Here is a 23,281-nt window from a genome sequence, read left to right on the forward strand (position 1 = left end):
TCTCCATGCTAAGGAGAGTTTCGAGTGCGTGCATCTTGAGGTTTAGACTTCTGGCGTTGAGTAGCATTACTCTTAGTTTCTTATCCCTTGTGATACCTATGGAGGTGGGTTTGTCTTTTGAGCCTTGCCTAAAAAGGCACTATGGGGGTAGCAAGAGCCTTTGCCAATATCCGAAAGCCCAGGGTGACAGGTGCAAGCCGTCCCTAGCGAAGCATCTTGGCTTGTCGAGCATGTCATCCCAGGCTGACAGGCATTGGATCCCCTTTGAATGACACCAATACTTAAGCCAAATGTTGAAATTGATCATCTTGTCTTCATATTGTGGCATCATTCTTGGTTAGGGTAAGATGCTACTCAAGGTCAGAGTCATCCCGTTCTGGGCTACATGCTCAGAGAGCTTCTCTATGTCTCTTTTCATGTAGTCCAGGGAGGTACGTCTCAGGTCATTCACACCAGCATGGACAATGACTGAGTCATATTTGTACTTGCCTTGGAGTGACCTGAGTGCTTGTGTTATGTGGCGGATCCTAGTGCCCGACAGGCAGCTCACCGTGACCTTCTCCTTGTTCAGCCTGGTGAGCGGGACATCAGTGTGCCTGACGATAGAGTCACCTATTACAAGTGTATCAGGTGTGTTGTTTAGCCTTAAGGGCTGTGACTATTCGGCACACTGGCTTTGTGAGCTATGTGTTGCACGTGTTTTGTTTTGGGGTAGCGGTTGCTTGGCTGTCTGCTTTGGAGGTCTCTGCTGCTTAGGCAGATTTTTATTTAGAGCCTCCAAATATGTTTTAGTGTGTTTATGTGTTTGGTTTGCTGTCGTGGTAGGTCTATGTGAGACTGGAATTGTAGTGAGTGTGGTTTCCTTCTCCTCCTGACTGGTTACACCAGTACTGAGTTGAAGGAGCTTAGCCTCCAGTTTGGCTATATGGTTGCATCTCTCACATGTGTTGGAATTTGTTGGGATGAGGAGAGGGTTGTCTGTGTACATGAGGCAGTTGTAACATTGCCTCAAGATTCCCAGATTCTCCAACTGGACTGGAGAGGAGATTGACAACTGACCTTTGGACATGCTATCTACATATTCCTAATGCACCCTCAATTCAGAGGTATTTTCAGGTCTTGTTATCTTTACACATTTTCAGTTCTCTGCTTTGCCTTTGGTCTTTCTACAGCACCAAGACTTCTTACAAAATGTCTAGCCCCAGTCATAGCCTTTTCCGGGTTCCATGGTGTTCAGCTTTTTCTTATCTAGACAATCTCCTGATTCAGGCTCCATCTCTGCAAATTGTTCACAGGACCTAGAATTTACGATGGTTCTTCTTCACAGTGTGGGCTTCACTCTCAGTCTCATGAAATCCTCATTAGCTGCTCCTGTTCTCTTGGGGCAACTCAGTTCTGGGGCTTTGACGCCCGTATGTCACTTAAGTACTTAATGCCTTGAATGTAGGATACGTCTGATATACAGTGCTTAGAAGAGCCCAAGACTTTGGTATGCTGGCCATACGTGAAGCTATCCTCATCAGGATATCCCTATTGTAAGGAATAGCAAACAATGTTATGTAGGACACTTACTATTATGGTAAATTCTTATACAACTCCACTTTCAAAGATCAGTGGTGGGGCCACCCTTATGGAGGGTTGATCAGTGGCAATAACTTAATTAGGAAATCAGCAATGGCCTGCTGGACATTGTTTATAAGACAACCTGGAATGTTGTCAGGACCCAATAAAGACCATGGTCCCTGAGGACAGTATGGGGGGTAACTACAGTACATCTGGGGTTCGGATGATCATTTCAGGGAGAAGTTTGCAGTAAACTTGTTACCTAATATGCTGGTGATGTTGTTGAGATTTGAATATGTGGCATCATTAGATAAGTTCTGAGCAGTAATGTGAATTATTCCGTATTTTGTAATGTAGCTACAGAACTTATTATCCTTGGCCTCAGAAGCAACCATAGAAGGCTTTACTGGCATTAATAACTGCCTTCAGTTTATTGGTGAGGCATTTTATATTCTCATTGTGACAGGTTTAGACTTTACAAGGTAATTATGGAGTTTCTTCCTTCTGTTGTAATATCCAATGACAACAAAGGGGTTATTATTAAATTTGCCACTGCGTTTTGTATCAATGCATTTAGCTAAACGATCACAGAGATCTTTGGCATAGATGGCTGCATATCCTGGTTCCATCTTGGGAGTCAGCACATGAGAATTTTACAGTTTCACCATACAACTGTAAATAAAAGAAGTTATGTCTTACCATAACGTTCCATCTATGTTGTTGATCTTCTTCCATTCAGCACTGATGGGTCGGTTCCAAGTCCCTCTGAACCATGTCGGCCAAATGCCAAGCTCGCATGCACCAAAAAACTCTCAAGCTAAGTTGCTAGCCACAATGCCCTTCTCCCAATTACCTCAGATCGAATTTGCAAGAGACAAAAGATAGAAGCAGAGGCCACTTCTGCGCAACACAACCTTAGAGACACCACTAGGATGCATAAGATCCGCCAAGGGCCTACAGAGGGGGACGGAGGGAGGGATATGATGAATGGAAGAAGATCAACAACACAGATGGAACGTTATGGTACGACATAACTTCTTTATCTAATGTTGTTATTCTTCTTCCATTCATCACTGATGGGACAGAATTCCAAGCTACCTGACAGACCTGGATGGCCCTTATGGCAGAATATTCCTGAGCACCATAGAGCCAAAGGCAGTGCTTCCTCCGGAAATGACATCCAATTTGTAATGTTTGATAAAAGTGTGAGGTTTAGCCCAAATGGCTGCTGCGCAGATATCATCCATTGAGGCTCTAGAATGAAAGGCTACCGAGGCAGCAATAGCCCTAGTAGAATGAGCTTTGATGTTGTTAGGCTTGGGTTCAACAGCACAAGCATATGAAAAGGATATACAATCTCTGAGCCATTTAGATAAGGTGACTTTACAAATGGCATTTCCCATCCTGGGGCCAGAGAAGGAAATGAAAAATTGGTCAGACTTTCAAAAAAATTTTGTCCTGTCCAGATGAAAATGTAATTGTCTATGCACGTCCAAGTAATACATTCTGGCCCCCCACCCTATCAGGGAGGCATCCGTGGTCACAGTGGTGCAGGGCTGAGGGGATTGAAAAGGGCAACACCAAAGTTCCGCTTCTGACCTCATCCACCAAAGGAGATCCTGCTTGCACAAGTTGGTTATGAGAATCTGTGAGTCTAGAGGATGGATGTGTGCAGACCACTGAGACAGAAGAAGCCATTGTAAAAGCCTCATGTGTAACCTTGCAAGGGGAACTATAGGGATGGTGGCAGCCATAGGCCCCAGCGCCTAGAGGGCCTCCCTTGCTGACACTTTTTTCTGGCAGAGTATCACATGCACTTGTAATCTTAGTCTCTAAAGTCTGTGGGCTGGAAGAGACACCAGGCAAGATTGAGTGTCAAATACTGCCCCTATATACTCCAGTTGTTGTGTGGGGTCTAAGTTGGATTTTACCCAGTGTACAGTTATGCTCAGGGACTCTGCTAGAGAAGTGGTATAGCAGAGAGCCATTGTCAGGAGACACTTGGTGGGGGCGGAGAGGAGACAATCATCCAAATATGGAAACACCTGGAATCCTAGAAGTCTCAGATGAGCTGTTAACGCCGCTAAACATTTCGTGAACACTCTGGGTGCCGTCGAGAGACCGAATGGCAGCGAAGGAGACTCCTGGAGCGCTTGTCCATCTTGATATGGTAATACGCATCCCGGAGGTCTATCAAGCACATCCAAGTATCCTCTCTCAGAAAGGGGAGGATGGATTAAATCGTAACCATACAGAACTTGGTTTGAACAACTGATTTAAGTGGCTGTGATCCAAAATGGGTCTCCAGTCCCCGGTCTTTTTTGGCACTAAAAAGAATCTTGAGTAAAAAGTGGATACGCATTGGTCTGGAGGGACTGGTCGGATGACTCTTTTTTTGACATAGCTTCGACATTTCTGAAGCTGCTTCTTCCCTTCCACTGGGTGGAACATCAGGAATGTTTTTGAGAGGTTTTGGAGGGGAGGATAGAGGGATGTAGTAACCTCTGGTGATTATTCTCTGCACCCATCGATCATTTGTAATACAGCACCAGGCAGTTTGGTGTAAAGAAAAACAACCCTTGACTGCTTCCAGAGGAAAACAATCAGGCAACGCTTCAGGAGCGCTGACAAGACCGTCCAGAGAAGGAGTCTCTGGAGTCTTGATTTCGTGGACCCCCCTCTGCCTCTGAATGGGCGTCTTCCACCACTGTTACCCCCTCTGCCTCTGGGTGAATCCTCACCACGAGCGTTTCGAAAAGTATCCTGCAATTTCTTATGCCAGACTTTTCCACTCCTCTGGTTCCTAGAAAACGAATGCTGAGGTTTGGAAAAACGCAGGCCAATGGCAGACAGGGTCTTTCCGTCTTGCTCGCACCTGGCCAGAGTGTCCTTCACTTTAGAACAAACAAGGAGGATGTTTCAATAGGGTCACAAATGCGCATCCAAGCATGACGCCCCATGACAATGCCTGCACCTGCAGCTCTAGACGCCCCTTCGATTGCATGAGATTGCAGCCTCATGGAAGAACTGGATATGGATTCAAGGGTGGCAAGTTGAGAGGCAACCTTGTCTCGTGTCTCGTCAGACTTGACCCACGAGAGTTCCAGAAAGCTTGGTGATAAGATCTCTTTGAAGCCTCATGAAATGTGCCAGGTAATTCAGGGACCTAACAGCAAAGGTCGCTGAAGCAAAAACTCGCTTCCCCAATCTGTCCACTGTTCAAGATTCTCAACTGGGCAGGAGAACAGTAGGACTTTCTTCCGCTAGGTCCGTCTTTGTGGCTGCCACCACCATCGCGTCAACTGGCAACCCCATCGGCCAGTGTGGGTGTTCCTCAGGGTGGGAAAGCATCTTATCCTGTCTCCTAGGTATAGCCTCCATGGAGTCAGGATTCTGCCAAGCACGCTGCACGACCAGTTGTATCAGCTCGTCGGCAGGTGGGGTCACCCAAGAAGTAGAAGGCCAGGAGCGAAAGGCCTGCAGAAACACAGATGCCTCCGAGGAGGGGTTGGAGGGCTTCCAGCCACCCCTCTGTTTTAATATTTCAAGGATGTCTCCAAATGTGACTTCATCCGGGTGTGACCGTGGAGACCCCTCCCCCTCATCGTAATCTGTGTCCTCAGTCAGCAACTCTTCAGACGAGTGCATGTGCCTCCTCTCGCACATCTTCTTCCGAGGGGGTTCCTCAGTGAGATTTATCAAGGAAGACTCTGAGTAAGGGGCATCCCGAACAGGGATATCCTGAGGCTTTTCCTCCTAGAGTCCCGGGGAGGTGGTCCATGGAAGCTGCAGCTCAGAGGAAGGAAGGATTGGTTCAGACAGAACCGAAAACCAAGGAGTCAACCTCGGAGCCTCAGTGATAGGCACTGTCGGTGGCGAGGGAGGGGAATCCACCACAACAGTCAGAACAGTAAGCTTCAGTACCAGGAGGTCCGAAGGAGGAGTATACATAGGGGTATTAGGAAGAACAGTACCCAGTCCCAAATGGGGAGGAGTCTGAGATATGCTAGGAATTCCTCAGGCTGTCAACAGCTGATCCAGCAAACGCACTACATCGTGTTCGGATACGCTCCTGGTGAACCTAGTGGATACTCCTGAGGGAGAATCTGGTCAGTCCAAAAAGGGGCTATAAGCGTGTCCTGCGAACAGGTCCAAGGACGGTATCGGGTCCGTGGTGTCTGGGAAAATGGCACCATAGTCTCTAGTTTGGAGACAGGTAGTAAAGGCGATGATACGGTCGGCGCAGACAGGGTACTCATAGTTAAAGGTTTCTGAGAAAATAGTAGTGATCAGCACTGAGGGTGGAGTTGAAGCACGAGAAGGTGGTGGCACAGTCGAGGCAATCGGGGCCAGAGGAAGCGTCGGCACCAATGCAGTAGTTATCATTGGAATGGCTGAAGTCATCACACTAGTAATCGGAGCAGAGGTTGACACCGCTGTAGTCGGAACTGAAGCAGTTCTATGCTCCGGTGAAGTCTTGTGGGCCTTATGCTTTAAGTCTTGCTTCTGTCACCAGAAGGTGAGGAAGGATCAGAGTGTGACCATTTTTTGGCTTTGACTGGAGAGGTTGAAGCCTCTGACAGAAAGGGCCTCTGAAAAAGGAGAAGCTAGAAAGCCTTTCAAAATCAGCTTATTCTTTTGTTCATTCAGCCTCCGCTGACTAAAACTTTGACATATCTGACAGGGAGGTTTCACAGATAAATGAGAAACCCCCAGACAATAAACACAGTCATCATGGTTATCACTGTTAGGAAGTTTACCGCTGCAGGAGGTGCAATGTTTAAACCCCGAAGTCCCTTTCTTTTCTGACATATCCAAATACACACACAAAAAAGTAAGAAACAAAGTGGATACCAGTGATAGTATCAAGAGATACCACAATGGTAGGAGAGAGCATATTAACACTGGTAAAAGAAATACCCAACGGGTAAGTTAGGAAAAGGAGACAGACTAAATAGGAACCGATAAAGGTAGAAAAGTATACTGGGTAGAAGAATTGACAAAAGACCAATGAACAATCAGTAAATATCAAAAATATATCACTTCGCTGGAGAGCTCGATGGAACATGGCTATAAGGCTATGCGGCAAACGAGATCTGAGATAATTGGGAGAAGGGCGTTGTGGGTAGCAACTTAGCTTGAGAGTTTTTTGGTGCACGCGAGCTTAGCTTTCAGCCGACACGGTTCCGGGGGACTGGTAACCAACCCATCAGTGATGTATGGAAGAAGATTAACAACATTAGATTATATATTTTTTTTGTTTCTGTTCCAAGACAATCACCTCCTTCTCCGATGCTGAAACACTTGTGATAGTGTTACACATCAGGAGCCATAGAACACTTTGCATCATGACTCTCTGCATTTTGCCTATCATACAACCAACCCATCGACATTCAAAGATATACTTTCATGGGCTTCACAAAACATATCCTTTTAAACCACCATCCTAGGGGACATTAATGTAAATTAGACTCTATCGGACCATGTATGTGAGCTAGACTCTCTTGGACCATGTAGGCTAGATTCTCTAGAACCATTTGGCCACACATCATCCTTCTGCAGTCACCTTTATAACTTCATCCAACGCATGCATTTTCATGGGTGCACATATTCCCATGTACAGAAAAAGCTAGAAATAAAATACTGTGAATACTGCTTGAATGAAAGGTAAGCCTGACCTCAGGACCCATAACAAGGCTCTTCTTAGATGGTATTTTTCCAAGCTGCATTGAAAACTAAAGGCACCTGGGAAGAAAAGCTGCAGTAACTGCAACAGCAGCAGATTTAGAGAACCATGTATTAAATGAATGACTATAATATTCATAGCTATAACTTAGACATCCAATTTCTTGATTTATTTCACCTAAAAATATCACACAAAGTAGTTATGCAAGAAAGTGCAGTTGTGTAGGTTAACTTACAATAAAAAGAAGTTATGTCCTTACCATAACGTTCCATGTGGAGTGTTCATCTCGCCTTTGTTCTTACACATGGGTTCGGAGCAGATACTCGGCTCCGAGTCGGCCTCTTAGCAAAGCTCTGCATCGAGAAGAAGCTCGAGACCAACCTTTCTCCCACAATTCCCTCTGCCCTTACCTCAGATCTAGTTTGCAAAACAATACCAGATCCCCAACAGGAATGTAAACATACATACATACATACCAAGGCGTAGCTGAACCCAGCAGCAACAGCAGAGAGAAATCAGTAGCGGGAGAGCCAAACCAGACCTCTAAACTTCTTCCTGACCTGAGGGTGGGAATGTAAGAACAAAGGCGAGATGAACACTCCACATGGAACGTTATGGTAAGGACATAACTTCTTTATGTGAGAGTGTTCAATCTCGCCGTTTGTTCTTACACATGGGTAGCGTCCCTAGCTCCGTGACCCTGACAGACTCACGGAAGAACGTTCCTGAGCACAGTGGAACCAAAGGTTGCCCTGTCCCTGGAAATCCTATCCACTTTGTAATGAGTGATGAACGTATGTGGTTTAGACCAAGTGGCGGCCGCACAAATAGTATCCAAAGGTAGGCGGGCCGCATGAGCCAGAGATGTAGAGACTGATCTAGTAGAATGTCCTTTCGGTTTGGTGGGCAAACTCTGCTCAGTAGCAGTATAAACAAAAGTAATACAATCAGATAGCCATTTGGAGAGAGTACGCTTCATCACTGCCATGCCCTTTCTGTTGTCCGCAAAAGCTATAAAGAGTTGGTCTGCTTTTCTGTGATCCTTTGTTCTATCTAGATAGAATCTGAGTTGTCTATGAACATCCAACTTGTGTAACATATATTCCAGCTTACTGGAATGGTTTTTGAAAAATATGGGGAGTTCAATGCACTGATTAATGTTGTTGACTGAACAAACCTTGGGAAGAAAGGACGGGTTTGTGCATAGAGATACCCTATCCGGGTGAACAATCAAATATGGGTGCTTAATGGAAAGAGCTTGAAGTTCTGACACTCGTCTGGCTGAAGTGATACCTACTAGAAAGAGAGTTTTCCATGACAAGAACTTTAAAGAACAGGACAAGGCTGGCTCAAAGGGTGGTAGCATTAGTTGGGATAAAAGTAGGTTTAGATTCCACGGAGCTGTAGGGAACCTTACTGGTGGTTTAATATGAAAAGACCCTTTTAGAAAAGCCTTACAAAGCCTATGAGTCATAATAGGCGCTCCATTCTCTCCTACATGAAAGTTTGAAATAGCAGCCAATTGAACCCTCAAGGTGGCAGGAGAAGCTCCTTGGTGAAATAGCATGGATAGAAACTCTAAAACTTTGTTTAGTGGGGCTATTAAGGGATCTAAATGTTGTGCAGTTGCCCAGTATACAAAGCGCTTCCACTTACTAGTGTAAATTTTTGTAGTGGAAGCTTTATGAGAGGCTACTAGAATGTTCTGAACCGCAGGAGAAAGAAGATCTGACCTGGCTAAGAAGGGAAGCGGAGCAGCCAAGCTGCTAGTCTGAGGGACAGGAGCGACGGGTGGGGAGCCCCTGACGAATGGGTCAGTAGATCTGGCTCTGGGTCCAGGATCCAGGGCTCCCGTATTTGGTGTGCTTGAAGAAAGGGAAACCAAATTTGACGAGGCCAGAATGGGGCAATGAGAATTACAGTCCTTCCCAGATTCTTGGCTTTCTGCAGAAATCTTGGTATGAGAGGTATAGGAGGGAAGGCGTACAGGAGACCCGGGGGCCAATCGTGAATCAGAGCGTCCCTGGGGACTTCCCCTGGCGGGGGTAATAGGGCGAAGTAGCTTCTGCATTTGCCGTTCATTGGAGACGCAAACAGATCGCAGCAAGGCTGGCCCCACTTGCGGAATATCATGTCCGCTATTGTCTGCTTGAGGAACCACTCGTGAGGTAACAGGATGGCTCTGCTCAACCTGTCCACTATGACGTTGGATAACCCCGGGATGTGCATTGCTATCAGAAAGCGACCCGTGGACTCTGCCCATTGCCAAATTCTCATGGCCTCTCTGCACAACTGGTAAGATTTGGTTCCCCCTTGCTTGTTTATGTACCAGACTACGGACATGTTGTCCGTTTGAACTGCAATTGTCCCTAGCGGTAGAAGGGGAGAAAAGTGTTGCAACGCTAGGAACACTGCCCTCATCTCCAGAACATTGATGTGCAGGTTGTACTCTAGATTGGTCCATTCGCCTTGGACTGTCTGTCCCTGAAAGATGGCCCCCCACCCTATCAGGGAAGCGTCCGTGGTCACTGTAGCTGTTGGAGTGGGTAGCACAAACGGCCGGCCGCCGGTGAGATTGCAATTCTGTAGCCACCAAGATAGGTGTGTCTTGCAGATGTTTGTGATGTGAATTTCGTGTGCCAGCGGTAACTGTTGGAATGACCATTGTGCGAACAGCAGCCATTGAAGAACTCTCATGTGCAGTCTTCCCAAGGGTATTGCAATGAGGGAAGCCGACATGAGTCCCAAAACTTTTAGAACCAGTTTGGCCGGGGATTTCTTGAACAACAGAAGTAGAGACATGTGATTTTGTAGAGAGGCTATTCTTTCTGGGGGAAGTCTTAGAATCAAGCAACGGGTATCCAAATCTGCTCCTATGAATGAGATAGGTTGTGACGGCTGTAATGCAGATTTTTCAAAATTTATGGAAATTCCGAGTTGAACACAAAGTTCGAGTGTGTAATCCCTGGCCTGTATCAGTCGACGCTCGGTGGTGGCAGTAAGGAGCCAGTCGTCCAGATACGGAAACACCTGGAATCCTAGGCGTCTCAAGTGAGACGCTACCACTGCCATGCATTTGGTGAAAACCCTGGGGGCTGAGGTTAGACCAAAGGGCAGGGCCCGAAACTGATAGTGACTGGCTCCCAGCCTGAAGCGCAAGTGATCCCTGGACGCTCTGGCCATTTTGATGTGGTAGTATGCGTCCTTGAGATCTATTGAGCACATCCAGTCGTCCTTCTGTAAGAATGGAAGGATCGATTGAAGCGTGACCATCCGGAACTTTTCTTTCTTGACGAAGGTATTGAGATTGCTTAGGTCCAGAATTGGCCTCCAGTCCCCTGTCTTTTTTGGAACTAAAAAGAACCTTGAGTAAGTTCCGAATCCTCTTTGGTCCGCCGGGACTGGTTGGATGACTCCTTTTTCTAGCAGTTTTGAAATTTCTATAGCTGCAGGTTCTCGCAGATGGGGCGGTACATCTGGGAATCTTTTCTGCGGTAACGGGGGAAATAAAAATGGAATTTTGTAACCTCTGGTAATAATGCTTTTTACCCATCTGTCTGAGGTAAGTCTTTGCCAGGCCTGAGGGTATAAAGCTAAGCGACCCCCGACTGCCTCCAGAGCAGGACAGTTGGGCCTCCCTTCAGGAGTGCTGGAAAGGCTTCCCAGGGACCGTATCCCTGTCACCTTGGTTTTGCGGACCCTCTGCCGCCAGGGCGACGTCTTCCACTTCTGCCCCCCCCCTCTGCCTCTGGAGGGGGCATCACCCTGTGTGCTTGGGAAAGAACCCTGGGGTTTACGAAACCACATTTTTCCACCTCGTTGCCCTTTGGGGTACGGTCTGCATGGGGTGGAAAAACGGACTCCGACAGCAGACAGAGTCTTTCCCTCTTGCTCACACCGGGTTAGGGTCTCCTTTACTTTGGGGCCAAAGAGAGTGGCACCATCAAATGGGGCATTAGTAAAGGAAGACTTGAAGGCTTCCACAAAGGAGCATAAGCGTATCCAGGATTGTCTACGGAGAGCAATCGCTGAAGCCGCAGCCCTACTCGACCTTTCGGCTGCATACGATATGAGCCTCATGGACAAGTTCACAATTGATGTAAGGGTATTGAGCTGTGCTGTAACCTTTTCCGCGACAGCAGCATCTGTAGTACCCTGGAGCATATCTCCCAACTCTTTGACTAGATCCCTCTGTAAACGTGTGAAATGCGTCAAATAGTTCAGCGATCGCATGGAAAAAGTCGCTGAACTAAAAATGCGCTTCCCATACCTGTCCATAGTCCTAGAATCTCTGTTAGGCGGATGGACAGATGAGGAAGATTCAGACATCTACTTTTTAGTGGCAGCTGCCACCACCATAGCGTCCACTGGAACTCCCTTTGTGAGGTATGCCTTGTCCTGAGGGGCCGTAATATACTTATTAGGCTTTCTGGGGACTGGCTCCACTGTGTCAGGTGTCTCCCATGCCCTTCGAGCAATCAAATCCATCAACTCATCGAAGGGCGGAGTGACCCAGGAGGAAGAAGGGTGAGCACCGAATGCCTTCAGCAAGACTGACTTATCCTCAGAAGGGGGTAGGGCTTGCCATCACCTCTCTGTTTTAGGATCTCCAGGATGTCAGAAAAGGAGACATCCTCTGAGGGTGATTTTGGGGACCCCTCTGACTCATCCAAGTCAGTGTCCGATGTTAAGGACTCTTGTGGAGAATCCAAGTGCCTCCTCTTACACAATCTTTTCCTCGGGACTTCCTCGGGGGGGGGGGGCATCCGATGAAGCCTCCGAGGAAGAGGGAGCTCCCTCTGGGAGCGGCTGAGACACTGGTGCTCGACGCTTTTGAGTAGCCGTAGGTGCAGAAGAGGATAATGGGCCTTTATGGGAGGGGGACGCTGTTTCTGCTGAGGTAGTTGTCTGGGAAGACAATACCTTCCTCATAAGATCGAAGGCCCCAGGACCCCGAGCCGAGGAATCCCCCGGTTCCGAAGAACGTGGAGGAATCTCCGACGCAGAAGCCAAGGGCACCGATCCCGAGGACGTAGCCGAGGTGATCCGTGCCGAGGCACCGAGAGGGAGAGTCAGCACCAAAGTATCGGTTCGGCTCTCGGTCCCGGAACCAAGGATAGATCGTCGGCTCCGCGAGTCCGGGAGAGGTTTTGACGGAGTCGAGGTAAACGGTGCCGACCGAGAAAGGGACAGTTCCGGCACCAAGGGCTCTACAATCAACAAATCAGCGTCTCCCGGCTCTGAGGGCTGAACAGGTCTCGGAGGAGGATCAGATGGAGACAAGGGAAGGCCTTCGAGTCTCAACACCAACTGAGAGGAGACTGCAATAAGTTTGGACAGGGCCGTGTTCTCAATCAGCTTCTGCACCACATGGTCTACGTCGGTGTCGGAGAGGGGCCTGGAAGACCGCGTCGAAGAAATCAAAGACGGTGCCACCCTCAAAAGAGCCGGAGGTGGCAGTTCTGTCACCGGTTCCAAGACTCGAGGCTCGGTGACAGACACTAGTTCGATACTTGGCCCCGAAGTCTGTGGAACCGGTGAACGAACTTTAAAAGAAGAACTTGGAGCCGATGACGTAGCCTCCGAAGTCTTCGACTCCTTCGAAGATTTAGAGGTCTGGTCTGACTTATCTAAAGCCTCTTGAAAGGCAGGCTTCAGAAGATCCCTGCCCATGAGCTTCCTGCACCTATCTGTCATGACCCTTCCACTAAAGGAGTGACATATGGAGCAGTCCTCCTGAAGATGGAGAGGGCCAAGACAGTAGACACAGGAGCTATGGTTGTCTGTGACAGACATCTTCTGTCCACACTGACATCTCTTGAAACCTGATTTAACCTAGTCAGTTATGTCAAAAAGGTCACAAAAAAAACTAGTGAAATAACACCAATATATTTAATCTTAGCCAAAGGCCAAGAAATAATGTTATGAAGAAATGAATGTAGTCAAATCCGAGAATTAGTGAGTGGGGTAGGCCCTAGGATCCTAACTTTAAACCTAAACTGTTTTAAAACACTAAAGATTTAGTTAATCGGAACCGAAGACCCAAACACACAACACACACCAACAAGTGTCACAATCCAATAAATTTAGATCAAAAAATTTTTAAGAAAAAGAGATAAATCTTATCTGAAGTTGGCTCAGAGCTCTTCAAACGATGTGATCAGATGCAGCGGCAAACTAGATCTGAGGTAAGGGCAGAGGGAATTGTGGGAGATAGGTTGGTCTCGAGCTTCTTCTCGATGCAGAGCTTTGCTAAGCGGCCGACTCGGAGCCGAGGATCGGCTCCGAACCCATGTGTAAGAACAAACGGCGAGATTGAACACTCTCACATCAGATGTTTGAATAGCATTTATTGTTATGAGATGTATCTTGCCAAGCATACCGGACATTTTGACAGACTACAAAAGCTTTGAACACCTTCCTCATGCACTATATGGATGCCCCAATCACAAGACGTTGCTAGTGTAAGAGGGATGTTCATGCATGCCAAATTCAGAGTTTCCTTGCCCTAAGGAGGAAGGCTGAAGCCTAATGCTCTCAATAAATATGTTAAATTCCATTCTGGACAGCATGTTGTCCAGAAAAAATAAAATGAAAGCTGGTTGCAGGAACTTTTGACCAGTTGCAGGTTGAGAGTTTTTAGGATGGAAGGCAATTGGCTCAGCTACACAAACACTGGCATGCGAAGTCAACCATTCACACATTTTAAAAGAAGTGCTAGGTGGGAATTGGGGATATGACAGACAGTGACGTACTATACAGGAATGCATTGTGTAAGTTCAGATGAAAGAGCAGCAACTTTGGCAGGAGTTTATCTGTTAGAGGAACAAACTGCAATTAAATGACTTCTTATGGAGACTTGCTAGTTACGTGATGAAGAAAGACTATTTGTGACAGTGGCGTTCAATGTCAGTGGTGCTACTTTACAGGAAGTGGCGTTCAATGTCAGTGGTGCTACTTTACAGGAAGTGGCGTTCAATGTCAGTGGTGCTACTTTACAGGAAGTGGCATTCAATGTCAGTGGTGCTACTTTGCAGGAAGTGGCGTTCAATGTCAGTGGTGCTACTTTGCAAGAAGTGGCGTTCAATGTCAGTGGTGCTACTTTGCAGGAAGTGGCGTTCAATGTCAGTGGTGCTACTTTGCAGGAAGTGGCGTTCAATGTCAGTGGTGCTACTTCACAGGAAGTGGCGGTCAATGTCAGTGGTGCTACTTTGCAGGAAGTGGCGGTCAATGTCAGTGGTGCTACTTTGCAGGAAGTGGCGTTCAATGTCAGTGGTGCTACCTTACAGGAAGTGGCGTTCAATGTCAGTGGTGCTACTTTACAGGAAGTGGCATTCAATGTCAGTGGTGCTACTTTACAGGAAGTGGCATTCAGCGTCAGTGGTGCTACTTTACAGGAAGTGGCGTTCAATGTCAGTAGTGCTACTTTACAGGAAGTGGCGTTCAATGTCAGTGGTGCTACTTTACAGGAAGTGGCGTTCAGCGTCAGTGGTGCTACTTTACAGGAAGTGGTGTTCAATGTCAGTAGTGCTACTTTACAGGACTGCAGCATTTAGTGATTTTTGAAGTGCAAGTTATTTTATATAATGATGCTTCCTTTTTTTTTTTTAGCTACTGACCTAGCACACAAAATGAAATCCAAAATGAAATCCCAGGAGAGTCGACAGTGGCAGCAGCAGGAACAACAGTGGTCCAGGTTTGCAGACAGATTTCTGAATAGTTGCAGACAGAATGAATGCAACCACAGAAACGTAATATGTGTCCCACTATAACCTGTTACAAAATTATTTATATGCAGCAGCCAGCTCAGCCAACGTGCGAGTCTCCCCTTCGCAGCAAACGTGCCACATCACCTTTGTAATATTCCTTTAAATCAAGAGTACAGGCCAAGGTCACATCTTCCTCTCTATCAGTGCAAGCATATGCTGTCACTTTAGGGACCACTGTGACTTAACTGCCTTCATTCCCTCTCCAGGGCTTTAAGCCTGGAAAATGAATAAATGCTGCTTCCCACCCCAGCAGTAAGTACAAATGTGACCCTACAGGACACAGTCACCTCACCTGGTCAGCTTGGGACCTTCAGCGCACCAAGGTGGAACCTTGAGTAGCTCACCTCAGCACTTGCGATTTATGGCATTGGTTCAAAACTGTAACTATCGAGGCATGTTTAAAAAGAGGCATTTTTAAGGAGGAAGAAATTAAGACAGAGCTTGGTCAGCTTGGGACCTTCAGCATACCAAGGTGGAACCTTGGGTAGCTCACCTCAGCACTTGCGATTTATGGCATTGGTTCAAAACTGTAACTATCAAGGCATGTTTAAAAAGAGGCATTTTTAAGGAGGAAGAAATTAAGACAGAGCTTACCTGAGCCTTAGCAAACAATTTAGTTTCATGAAGAGTATACAGCAAGAAAAAAAATATGGTAGCTGCACTCATCTGCAAGGAAGGATGCAAGAACAGACATTAACTGAGACAGACCAGAAGTAGGGCAATGTGATGGTAAGTCTTAATTACAGCCTCCTTAATGTGCAGGTAAGTCTTAATTACAGCCTCCCAAGTCTTAATTACAGCCTCCTTAATGTGCAGGTAAGTCTTAATTACAACCTCCTTAATGTGCATGTAGGTCTTAATTACAGCCTCCTTAATGTGCACGTAAGTCTTAATTACAACCTCCTTAATGTGCAGGTAAGTCTTAATTACAACCTCCTTAATGTGCATGTAGGTCTTAATTACAGCCTCCTTAATGTGCAGGTTAGTCAATTACAGCCACCTTAATGTGCAGGTAAGTCTTAATTACAGCCTCCTTAATGTGCACGTAAGTCTTAATTACAGCCTCCTTAATGTGCAGGTAAGTCTTAATTACAGCCTCCTTAATGTGCAGGTAAGTCTTAATTACAGCCTCCTTAATGTGCTGGTAAGTCTTAATTACAGCCTCCTTAATGTGCAGGTAAGTCTTAATTACAGCCTCCTTAATGTGCAGGTAAGTCTTAATTACAGCCTCCTTAATGTGCAGGTACATCTTAATTACAGCCTCCTTAATGTGCTGGTAAGTCTTAATTACAGCCTCCTTAATGTGCTGGTAAGTCTTAATTACAGCCTCCTTAATGTGCTGGTAAGTCTTAATTACAGCCTCCTTAATGTGCAGGTAAGTCTTAATTACAGCCTCCTTAATGTGCTGGTGAGTCTTAATTACAGCCTCCTTAATGTGCTGATAAGTTTGTTAATTACATCCTCCTTCAATTCTTTATTGTCCCTGCCTGTCATCTTGAAGATGTGCGCACAACTGCTAAGTCCCTGTGTGTGCTGTTTCCATGACTTTGTGGTCTAGGTGTCAGTATTAGGTAAAATGATCAAGGTGCATCAGTACTGTAGAAGTAACAGTGCAGATGAACGCCAGGTGTGGGAGCATGCTACAAGGGATTTGGTTATTTATAATATATTGGCATATACATGGTCTTGGCTCTGTAGTTTATCTTCTGGCTTTTTCAGAAACGTAGACTAATGACGGCTGCATCTGTAACTGCTCACGGGGGTTAAGAAATACTTCCTGAACTCGCAACTGCAGATGTACTTCTACAAAGTATGTGATTTTAATGCACATATGGTTCTATGGCTTTGAATTGGCTCTCCTAGAAGATACTGTATTTGTAAGAGGTTCTGCACTAAAGCATGGGTTTAAATCAGACTCCATGTTAGAAGAAACAAGAGATGGTCTGTTCTCGCCCCATTTTTGTTTTACACACTCTTGGGAAGGGATTCACTTCAGCTAGCTGTGACTTTTCTGCTTTTTGTTGAGTTTAGGTAACTCAGAAAAGTTTCATGCCGCAGAAGGATGACCATGCTAGCTTGTGAAACTGTAGTAGGCCAAGCCTTCATAATAACCAGTGTGGAATTCTAAGGATGTAAGTGCATGCAATATGCATTCATAGGGAAAGCAAGGGAGAATTCTGATCAGGAACGTAGGTAGAAGAAATACCTAGGGGAAACAGAAAAGGAGTGAGGCCACCGCAGACAAGACTACTGAGGCCCATCTAGAACAGGTCTTTCAGTTTCTCAGGTATTAGCTACAGATGAACTACAGCTGCTCTTAATAATAATAATAGTGATGATGATGAAAGGCTGGTATGTTCTGGGCTTGCATCATTAACTGGGAGCAAATAATGGAAGCTAAAGGAGGCCAAGCGTCCCCATTCTTGTGCAGAATGACAGCTATGCCATCCCATGGCTTCATAAAAGCAATCTGCAATACTTTCACAGCTAGTGATGATGACACCAGTGACTAAAACATACACATATAAGGCTGTTTATGGACAAAACTAAAGATTCAGGAATTCATAAACTGATTTTTTTCAGTACAAAATACATTGTGGGTAATCTATAGATCCACCCATCTGCAACCCCCTTTTCCCATGTTTGTACATGAGGTTGGGGTGCCACTTCAGCACTGACAATCATCTAGAGCCAAGTTTCACACCGTTGGATGGCTAGGTCTGTTTAATTAAAATAGTAAGAGGTTAAAGATCGCTACATTTTTAAACTTTACTGAACGCAAAACTAAAACAGAGAAGTATAATGGGAACTTGTAGCACAGGAAGACAAATGGCCCCCTCAGACATACATGGATGAATGTTGACATGATCATTCGAACACAAGCCCGTAGCCTTTGCAATCAACATGGCATATACAATACAAGTTGAATAAGCACGAAGCGAACAGCAATGTCTCCTTAATAAATTACAGCACATCAAGAAACTATGTACACATCAAGTTTTATCCACATACTTAAAACTTTAAAAAAAGCACATTTTCTTATAAACAGAAACAGCTTTGGAAAATTACTTACGAATAAGAATTTGCCAGTCTCTAACCCAATTCCTTGGCCTAGGTAACATTTTCTGGAGTTAGCATAATGGCTAAGGTGTTTACCTCACAGTTATGAGATATAGGGTTTAATTCCCACCTTTTAGGGAAATCGGCTAGCCTTAGAAATGGCCAGCAAGGGCAGCTAGCTTAGTACTTACCTACAAGACTGGTAGCTAAATGAATACTTTGGTACCCCAAATAATATGGCAGAAGTGACACAAAAATATCTACATCCCAGACTACCTGGTAAAAAAGTCTCAATTATGACATTAAGTATGGTGAACAACTCTCACGTTTTAAAAAACATGTCAATCATGGGGACTCAAATAGATTTTCCCTTTTTAGAGAGACTGTATTAAAGGCAAATAATCAACATCCTTTAAAAAAACAGATCTGACAGAAAGATATCTTCACACTGGATCTAAACTTTTTTTGCAGGAAAATATCTTGGCACCAACTCCTTATCCTAACTGTGCCTTTCTAAAAATATTAGCCACAATTTCAACTTCATGGGACTTCCAGGTATCCCTATAAATACAGGGCAGGCATAGGACAACATTTGCAGTATAGGGTAGGAATAGAGCTGCAAATCTAGGAGTTGTATTTAGACCTAACCCTGATTCTGGGTCTTTTTTCCTGGTGTAAGGGAGCTCAACACAATGTTGATATAGGCTGCCTCCACTTTGTCAGAAGACCTTGGGGAGGTACCCTCGATTGAGTAAAGGGTGCAAAATCTTGATCAGTGTCACATGCTTGTCTGCATCTTCCTGAGCAAGCTATACAGTCTCACTGCAGAGAGATCCTCCTTATTAGCAAAAACATGCTTAGACTACTGGAGTTTTAGAAATGCAATCTCTCTTTTCTGGCCAACCAAACAGAATGAAGAAATCCCTACCTCATAACATGCTACTGAACGCTTTGAATGTCCACTCACTAGAATACATTTCTAGAATCATCTCTGTGGGGTCAGTGCCACAATGTGCTGGAAAATTCTAGAAAACTTCATCAGACTGCACATCTAGCTGATGTTCCACAAAATTAATCTAATCTTATGAGCCATCAAACGAGAGACAGACAGCTTTAAAACTCAGTTGTGGATACCAGTGGAATGGATGCATATTTCGAAGACAGAAGTTTTGACTAATATGGCTGACTGGAGACGCTAAATGCAAAACACACCTCAAACTTCTTAATCATCCACAGCAACTGTACGCAGAACACTACTTCCTCCTATGACCCTGATCTTTAGCTGATTAATGTAGTTTTGGCTCATGTTTAAAGACAGCAGATGGTGAGGCTTTCTGTTGGAATGCATTGTTTCAGTTTTCCTCCCTTTATGTCAACCACAGTTGCAGATTTCTTGTTCTGAAAAACACAGGTTATAAAAATATTTTTAGTTGTACCTCCCTATCTCGGCACATGATTAACTTTTATTCTGATTTGGATGAAATAATTTTAGCAATACATTTTAGTCAGCATACTGGTACCAAAGGGAGATTTTTTTTTTTTGTTGTAGAGTAAAGCTGGTGGGTAGTTATGTGGTCATTTGACAAAATGAATTCAAACCTTATATTTGCCAAAATACTGTACAAAAATACAGTAGCACAGATATTATAAAATTACTTTATCATAATTGCTTGATCATCTCTGTTTAATCTAAACATTATTAAGCAAATTTTTTGCATGTCGGGTATCAGTATTACATGCATTTTGCTTTCACATACATGTTCAGAATTTCTGACATGAAAAGTTGGCAACCTTAAGTACTACGTTTATCACAAGACCACTGTTGCAGTAGAACTAAAGCTTTGGAAGAAAGGGGACAGGAACCAGGGCCAGAATGCATAAGACCCTGGAAAATAGCTTTAACATATATGTTCTGGAAAGTGAGTCAGTTTTATAATGTTTAGACAAAATGTGTACTGGTGACCAAGTAGCTACCTATACAACAGTTCCATAGTCCACCCCTTTCCAAAAAGCCTCAGAAGTAGCCACAGCTCTGATACAGTGTGCTTTTTCTGAGGGGAACATTTTCTATGCTGAAAGCAACAGAAGTGAACAGCTGAAGACAGCTATCTGGAAATGGGTTGCTTAGAAACTAGATGTCCTTTTTCTTGCCATGATAGGAAATAAAAGTTTGTCAGATATTTCTGAAGTCTTTAATATTGTCCAGGTAATATCCGAGTTGTCTGTGTACAATTCAAGGTATGAAAGGTTCTCTCCATTCTGTTTTTGGATTCAGGAAAGAACACATTCAGAGGAAGACTCTTATTCAAGATAAACTATAAAACAACTTTGGGCAAAAAGGTAGTATTGACTCTATGACTTGTATAATATTTTTAAAAGACTAAAAAGGGTTGGGAAGACATGAGGGTCTATAATTCAGATACTAGCCTACCAGAAGTCAGAGCACTAAGTAAAACAAATCTTGCAAGGTAAGACACTTCAGGGAACCGTTAGTTACAGCTTCAAAGGGAGGCAAAATTACCTTCTCCAACATAAAATTAAGTCCCCAGGATGGTGAAACCTGTTTTGTGAACTATCTAAAATATAAAACCCATTTCAAGAACTGCATGACTTGGAATAAAAAGGAAGAAGAGGGGACCTGGTGGCTGTCAAGCAAAAATGTCTGAAAGGTGAACTTTGAAAGAAGTGCAAGAAAGGCCTGACTTCAGCAATTCACACAGGTACTAGAGAATTACTGAATCCCCTGTATTGGGACGAATCTTGGTCTCTGTTATGGTACTAACTAGACAATCTCCTTCTTTTGGCTAAATATTATTTCCAAGTAGAAGGCTTCCTATCCTTCTTTGATACCTGTTGGAATACTCTGAAAAGAGGTGCTTAAATGGGATCACAAATCTATCATCTGTACAGTCAGACTGAGGTTAAGAATGTTGGGGTGCATGAGAGATCCCTTGTTCTCTATGATTAGGTCCACTCTGCAAGGGAGATTTTGGCAACTTCTTCTGACCAGGTGTATGAAAAGGGAGAGCCAATGTTGTCTGTGCCCAAAGACAGTTCCCAGAAGTATTATCAGCACGTCCTTCTTTAAATTACCTTCATAAAAAAATCAACAATCAGAAGAGGATGTTAATTCCTTTAATTAAAATTCACTCAGTTACTGCTTTCTTTAGTAAGACTCTGGTTATCAGAGGAAAAGGTGAAAGGTGTAAAGGCAACATTCCCATCCACAGAAAGAAATGACATCTGTTTTCCAGGCCTTCTTACAAAGCATCCTGGCAAAGAGCTGTTGTAATAGGAGGAAAACAGGTCTAACATGGCAGTTCCCCACAGGTGGGCACTGTCCTGGGATACCTCGAAGTGCAACATCGACTCACGACGGTATGTCCTAGACCGAGTTTGCAACACTGTTCTGCTCCTGTAAAGAGCAATTTTGCTGAACTGCCAACTCCCAAGACATCATGGCTAGTCTGCACAGCGATAGGGGGCAAGACCTCATTCATCCACTTGTTAAATAGTCATAGCAAACAACGCCACAGTTATGTGGTATTGGTGGTCCAGGTGTCCACTCCTGATTAAGTGCTTTTATAGCCCCTTAACTGGGCTATCATTTCCTTACGTTTATGTGTTCGTGTCTGAAATGAAGCTCTCACATGTCCGAGACATTGATAATTTAATAAAGGTGTTTAAAAAAATAAAAAGTATCATTTAGGAAATGAAGAAATGCCGTGTTAATCCACTAGCAGAAAAGAGAAACATATTGGAACACAGCTGTAATGTCATACCTTTTAGACACTTTTTACTTACATCAGTAACATAATTTATTAAGTCTGTGTGCTAGTGTCACTGTGTTTTTCATTTAAGGACAGGCACATATACATTAATAGGAAAGAAAACGAACCATATTAACATTTACCATCTGTATACATTACACTTTTTTTTTACTGATAACTGTCATTCAGTCCAAAATTATAACAATGCTGGAAAATCAAAATCTAAACTATCTGTAAGTGAAGTACTGAATATTGAAAATGAGATAAAAGAAAATCAGGTGGGATATTCAGGAAAGGGAAAGAGTGGATAATGTAGGAATTACTGGAATCTGTGGGAACAATACATACAGAATACTGTTCTGGTGCAGGAGTGAGGTTTACCAGAAGGCAGAAAGTGAGCAATTTATCTAATGCTGGACTGAATGATAATTATTAAAAAGAAAATGCATATGTATACTGTGTGAAGACAATGACAAATATGACTTTGATTTGTTTTCCTTTATTAATGTATGTGAAGACATTCAATACATGGAACTTCTCAACAAAATTAAGCAAATTGCTTCCTCATTCCCATTCACATGCAGATTTTGAAGAAAAATAGGCAAGTTCACCTTTTTCTGAGTGCCTTTTCTTGAATAAATTTTAAATATCAGGTCCGAACTCCACCAGTGCTCTATCATCAATCCAGTGAAATGGAGAGGAAACACAAAGCGATGTGCAAACTTTACAACTACAAAGTAAACAAGATAATGTCATAGATATAATTTCACACAAAGTTAGAATATATTTCTACTTAACAAGAGCAATACAACTGTATTTCAGTAGCTTCATATAAACGAATGCAACACTTCACAAGAAAATCAACGGCTAAGACATGATTCAGCAACAAAAGAATCTTACACTGAATCCGTTTTCCAAGGCTGCTATTTATTTGTCTAAGCTATGAATAACATGAGATATGGACATAACATATCATTTTATCTATTATAAGATTCTTAGGTCTACATCTACAGGTTCATAAGTGTTTACTACGCTAACAAACACAAGGGCCTTTTTAAGCTTAGTCAGGCATCCCAAATCTCTGACAAGTTCTGGTACCCTTGATAAATGTAAGCAGGGGCTTCGAAGATGAAACATTTACAAGCATGGGCCTGGAAGATGAAACATTTCCATTTAAGACATAGGTACCAAACCAGGCCTGAAATTCCTGTTTCTCATCGAACTGTCCAAGTTGCACTTAAATTGGGTTACAGAAGAACTCTGCTTCACATGGCAGGGGAAGCCTGTACCGTAGACATGGTAGTCTCTGGGATACATACCTCTCTCTCCATGCAAGTCCTATTTATATCACAAGCAAGGTCTAGGTCTTTAGAATGGGTAATTCTGGTGGTGTTTGTTTTGTGGATATGCAGGAGGTCCATCAGAGTGGGTTC

General features: G+C 44.1%; 1 protein-coding gene across 1 annotated transcript in view; it reads right to left on the reverse strand.

Annotated features, from left to right (window-relative positions):
* Window positions 1-23,281, reverse strand: part of C2CD3 (C2 domain containing 3 centriole elongation regulator) — a 2,415,762-nt gene that overhangs the window by 1,584,084 nt on the left and 808,397 nt on the right. Inside the window, exon 15 of the mRNA XM_044072855.1 lies at window positions 22,460-22,578. Coding sequence (XP_043928790.1) covers window positions 22,460-22,578 — 119 coding nt within the window. The remainder of the gene's footprint in view (window positions 1-22,459; window positions 22,579-23,281) is intronic.

The sequence above is a fragment of the Protopterus annectens genome, chromosome 5.part1 (genome assembly GCF_019279795.1).
Source record: "Protopterus annectens isolate FY-2018-M chromosome 5.part1, PAN1.0, whole genome shotgun sequence".
NCBI classification, from domain to species: Eukaryota; Metazoa; Chordata; order Ceratodontiformes; family Protopteridae; genus Protopterus; species Protopterus annectens.